Genomic DNA, 6,030 nt, shown 5'->3' with positions numbered 1-6,030 from the left:
ATCGACGTAATGCGCTGGCCAGCTCAGTCCCCGGACCTGAACCCGATTGAAAACTTATGGGGAGATGTCAAAAGAGTTGTAGCAACAGCAAATCCAACAAGTAGAGTACACCTTTGGCAAGTGGTTAAACAGACATGGACACAAATCCCTGTGAAGCGTTGTAAGGATCTTGTTGATTCTATGCCACGTCGATGTGCGGCGGTATTAAATAATAAGGGATTTACTACTAAATACTAGAGTACGGACAATATGTAGCACAGGAAATATTAACTTCAAAAGGTCTTTTTAAATTTTTTTACGTAATTGAAGTAAACACTACTATTTTAATGAACACACAAATTTTTAGGTATTTTTTTTAAATATGTTTTCGTGGGTAAAAACGAAATATTAAACAAAAAATGAGACTGTGAATATTCTTAGCACTAATAATAAATACTTTCCTTACAACTTTTTATATGAATTTGTATCTTTTATTTGAGTTTAATGCTTCGAAAGTTAGGACCCACAGACACTACTATTTTCATGAACACAGCTGTATCATGATTTGTGATCGGCCAGGATTATTTTTGTGAAGCGCAAAAAAAACCTGAGACACTCCGGGTCTGGATCGGCCAGGATTATTTTTTTAGAGCGCGGCCGAAGGCCGCCAACGCAGAAAGAAGTACTTCGCGAAAGTACTTCAGTCACATAAATTACGGGCACAATTCCGATTTCTTTGCCGCCGCAATTTGAAGGTACCGTTGGAAAGAGGAAGTCCTCCTGATTAAAAAATATATGGGGTTATAGGTACCGCAAACGCTTAGTTTACGAGATATTCGACCATAAAGTTCTAAAATTCGCAAAATTCGACCATTTCAAGAAGCTATTACACCGTGTTAAACCCACTTTATTTACATTTTTCTCTTTAAATTAATTAAATTACACTATAATCTTTTAAATAAATCAACATTTTACACTTTGGCTGAGATTTAGAACAGCATCCCCGGATTTCGGGAATAAAACGGGTATCACTGGAAAGGTGACTTTCTTAAGATCACGCTCCAAAAAAAATAACCATGGCAACCCTTTTCTTATTGTGCAAATGCAGAGAATTGTAACTAAAATAAAATAATTAAAATAAAGCTTTATTTACAACAAATATTAAAAAAATTAATATACTAAAACGTTATAGTGAAGTGTTAGTAAGTGAAAAGTGCATAATATAAGTGAAAAAGTTATTCACAATATACAAATTACCAATGTATCTTTAAAACTAAAAGTCAGCGGCAACTATATATAAATATTTTCCACTGATACCCATTTTATCCCCGAAATCCGGGGATGCTATTCTAAATTGTACCCTACACTTTTAGCAGGTTTTTTATTTAAAAAATCTTTATTTTAAAAATTACATTTTACACTCGTTTGAACCTCATTTTTTTTTACCAAAAATTACGAAGAAATGGAGCGCTGCCGTGTGATGACAAGGCAATTCGCTAAAATTCCTCTTTTTCGCAAAAATTCCTCTATTCATGCATATGGATATTTTCTACGAAAACTCAAATTTTGTTTCAATATGAGTGCATGATAATGGTAAAATATAACCACTTTATATCCAAAACTCATATTTTAAATAAACCTAATAATATATATATCGTCACCTAAAATACAAACCAATGTATCATAAAAAATAAATTGAAATCGCTGACAGATATAATAATCAAAATTTATCAATTATTTGAGTTTTGTATATAAAGTGGTTATATTTTACGGTTATCATGCACTCATATTGAAACAAAATTTGAGTTTTGGATATAAAGTAGTTATATTTTTTGGTTATTTTGCACTCAAACTCATATTTTAGATATATCGTCACCTAATATACAAACCAATGTATCATAAAAAATAAATGGAAATCGCTGACAGAAATAATAATCAAAATTTATCAATTTTATAACGAAAACTTAAACTTTGTTTGAATATGAGTGCATAATAACCAAAGAATATAACCACTATCACCACTTTATAACAAAAAGTCAATATATTTTTTTTATTTTTAACACAGAAAGGAGTACTACGCGAAAGTACTTCAGTCACCCCGGGTATTCGCTCGGCCAGGGTTATTTTTTTAAAGCGCGGCCGAAGGCCGCCAACGCAGAAAGGAGTACTTCGCGAATGTAGAAAGTATTTTTTTTGTAGTTAATATAGAAAAAAGGGTAAAGGTTCAGGAGAGCGGCTTTTCCGAAAACGTGCACCAATTTTCACGGGAAATGTCTTAAAATACTCGTTTTTAGTTCTACTTTACGAATATGTTAGGCGCGTGCTTTTAAAAACAATATTTTCTTTGTTTTAATAGAAAAACATCGTATTTCCCGAAATCAAAAATTCACTTTTGCACTTTACACGCCTTTAGATGTTAAAAATATATGTTCTATCAATTATATACACGTAATTATTGATGTTCTTTAATTAATTAATTAGAGAAATGGTTTTTATTGTTATTTTTATAAAAATATGTAAAACTTCACAACTACTTCACTTCAACGAAAATGGCAAGGTTATGTTCGAAATTATGGCATCGCTGTTGTAAATTCGAATCTATTGATTTATGCACTGATCGTTTTCGAATTATCGATACTCTCGATATTTGAGTCTGAACGAGAATTGGTTAAAAGGAGAAATACATAATAGAAAAATTTATAATTCATTCAATTTCGAGCGCTCGAAAAAAAATAACCCTGGTCGGTCCAACACCCCGGCGTTCATAATTCTTCTGTGTCCAACTTCTTCTTCTTTCTGCAATAATAATGAATTATAAATTTTTCTATTATGTATTTCTCATTTTTACCAATTCTCGTTCAGACTCGAATATTGAGAATATCGATATTTTAATTTATTTTTATTTTTCCAACTATTATTATTTTTCTATTATGTTTCTCTCATTTTTATCAATTCTTGTTTAGTCTCTAATATCGAGAGTATCGATATTTCGAAACCGATCGCTGCTTGTATCACTAGTATCCAATTGAATTTCGAACAGTGATGCCATTTATAGCGTAAATATCGTGCAAAATCATAATTTTTCTTTTTGTTTTTACTACAAAAAAACATAAAAATAGATAACGCGCCGTATATATTCGTAAATTGGAATTAAAAACGCGAATTTTAAGACATTTCCCGTGAAAATTGGTGCACGTTTTCGGAAAAGCCGCTCTCCTGAACCTTTACCGAAAAAAGAATCACGCGATAAAACAAACAAAGAAAAATTGTTAAAAATCCTACATATTTACTGTTTAAGATGTGCCAAGGCTCGTTTTCCTCATAATTGTAAACAATCTAACCTTTTCAACGATGAGTGTGCCAAGTGATTTTTAAAATAAATAAATTTAGGTAAAATATAGCAAAAGAAAAGTAAAATGTAAGCTTATTTCAAAGCTTAGAGTGTGTATTTAAATATCCAAAGTAAAAAATGTGAAAAATTTTGTGAAACATAGAGAAATTACATGTTTTCTTAGTGCAAATTTTTGAACTTTTAATCGTGAATATTTTAAAAAGTATTAGTAATTTTTACATTATTTTTGGATATTCCTCCTCTGGAGAAGCTCCCATATCCGTACATACCCCATTTATACGGAAATTCGGTTTTTTTACCCCTCCGCCAAACTAATCGGAATCGTGCCAAGTTTTTGATTAAATATGCTTTACTTTTCGTAAAACATAACTTAATTTGAATATTAGTTTTTTTAAAGATCAGCTAATATGCACTATTTTTTTGCTATATGTGAACACTTTTTGAACTCACTGTATATACATATATATATATATATATATATTTTAGATTTGGAGGACCTCCACTATAATTACAGACACATTTTAACCACGAAATCTTAGGACGGTATTCTAATTCTAAATTCCAGCATATACGCAAAATACAACTTACCGAAATTGTAATGGGATTGATTACATTTTAGCTTCAAATTTTCTGAATAAAAGGATTCTTTTTTGGCAATCGTTTTTTCAAGACGAGTTTTCTGAGATTTTCTTAAAAGAAATTCACGCCTCAACCGCGATTGCCTTCGAAACATTTTTCAATTCGGTACACGCGCTAACTAAATACTATTGTACATGTGATGAACGATATCTATCGATGTACGAATATCGATGTTTATTTCAACTAAGAGATTCTAAATTTCGATGTTATACCATATTCAGACCGCCACTTAAGGTGCCCATACACGACCACACAAGTACGTTCGATCGGTATGAATTCGTTTGCCCATACACGACACACAAATCCATTTTGCGTTCGTTCTTCACAGAGTTAACATGTGCGACAGGGAAGCGGAACATTTCTTCGAATTTATTTCTAATGTAACACTTTTATCTATTTCTTTGTATTTCGCTAAAAAGTTATTCCAACTTTTATTTTTCTCAATTTTATTTTCATATATATCACTTTTCATTTGCCAAATTGCCAATTCATTTTTTATAAGATCAATAAATTCTGATACGAAGTCTTTATTAAGGGGGGAGCCTGCTTTAGAAGCTTCAAACAATCGATTTTGCTTAAATTTTCTTAAAAATTATTTAAGAATATGTATGTCCCAAAGTTATAGATGGGAATTCGAAATATTATCTAAGCTAGAAGGGAAGTGACCGAGCATCTTGCAGATATATATATGAGCGCTCGGGCAAAAAGCGAAAACTTTGAAGCGTGATTTCTCGGTTTCTCATTTTTACGATAATTCTTAATTGGCGGGCAGGATAGAAGAAAACTAAACGTCGTATGGAATTAGGGCAAAGTTTATTATCATTGGCATTAAATCTTCTATATAGGTCAAAAGCCACTATTTATTAAATTTAAAAAAAAAATTAAAATTTTACACTTTTTTTTGGAATTTTCTGAGTTTAACTAGAAGATTAATTCATAAAAAAAAATTCTCTTTGAATTTTTTGTTTCCAATAGAAATTGCGACCTGCATCCTGCCCGCCGTCCGAAAAATGCACATGCGAGATGCATCGGGCAATTGCTTACCAAAGGCAAAATATCAAAGATTTCGTATCCAAAAAATTTGTGAAAGATGTTCAAATATATAACTATAAAGCCTAGAAATTTGGCTTGAATCAATTATTTTTTTTCCCTCCCAAAAAAATCGATTTTTTGAGGCCTCGAAAGCAGGCTCTCCCCTTAACACTTGCCATTGTCCGCGATCTTCACTGTTCGGCGACACAACAGAAATGATATTTTGTGCACAGACAACGCCATACACGATACACATGTTCGCGCACCGATCGTAAAAAATCAAACATTTTCGCGAACATGGATCGGTACGCGAACAAGCCCATACACGATAAACCGCAAGCGCACACATACCGATCGAACGCACTTGTCTGCTCGTGTATGGGCACTTTTATTCACACGATCTCGGCTGTTGAGTGGGTTATCCCACTAATCTTATAAATTTTTCAAGATTTCGACATACAAAAATGACAGTTCAAAATCAGTTCATCGGAGTGATTTGAAACTGATCCACGCTAAATCTCTCTGTGAGACCAAGAACAAAAACAAATACACTGTTCAACAATTTCGTGACGTAACAGTTTTGCGTTGAGAAGAACAAGCATAGAAATGCATACAAATTGTAAACAGAAAAGTAAACACTTTTTGAATTTCCCAAAATAATATTAATTCATTCGTCTTTGCAAGAAAAATTTCAGTGGAATGTTTAGAATATTGTTGCGAGAAAATATCTATATAATTAGTTTTAGGCACATCCACAATGAATAGAGTAGCATGTGTGGAAACTGTTCAAATGAAGAAAACCAGTGTAAGTGTACTGTTGTATTTATTTAAATTTCTAAGCATAAATATATTAATTTTTTAAAATGAAATGTGCAGTGGCTTGTTGTAATAATTATTATGCAATTAAAGGATCGAAAACGAGTTTTTTCAGTTTTCCGGCCGATTTAAAAGTTGCCAAAAAATGGGTGTTATTTTGCAAAAGAAATGATATATTTAATACTAAATTAACAATTTCACAATTCTTGTGT

General features: G+C 31.8%; 1 protein-coding gene across 1 annotated transcript in view; it reads right to left on the bottom strand.

Annotated features, from left to right (window-relative positions):
* LOC120780602 (brix domain-containing protein ZK795.3) overlaps window positions 1-4,103 on the bottom strand; it is a 53,902-nt gene extending 49,799 nt beyond the window's left edge. The window contains exon 1 of the mRNA XM_040112858.1: window positions 3,920-4,103. Within this exon, the coding sequence (XP_039968792.1) occupies window positions 3,920-4,064 (145 nt within the window). The 5' untranslated portion in view covers window positions 4,065-4,103. The remainder of the gene's footprint in view (window positions 1-3,919) is intronic.
* Between the last annotated feature and the right edge of the window lie 1,927 nt (window positions 4,104-6,030).

Source organism: Bactrocera tryoni, unplaced genomic scaffold, assembly GCF_016617805.1.
Source record: "Bactrocera tryoni isolate S06 unplaced genomic scaffold, CSIRO_BtryS06_freeze2 scaffold_25, whole genome shotgun sequence".
NCBI classification, from domain to species: domain Eukaryota; kingdom Metazoa; phylum Arthropoda; class Insecta; order Diptera; family Tephritidae; genus Bactrocera; species Bactrocera tryoni.
This window is presented reverse-complemented; position numbering and strand designations above follow the sequence as displayed.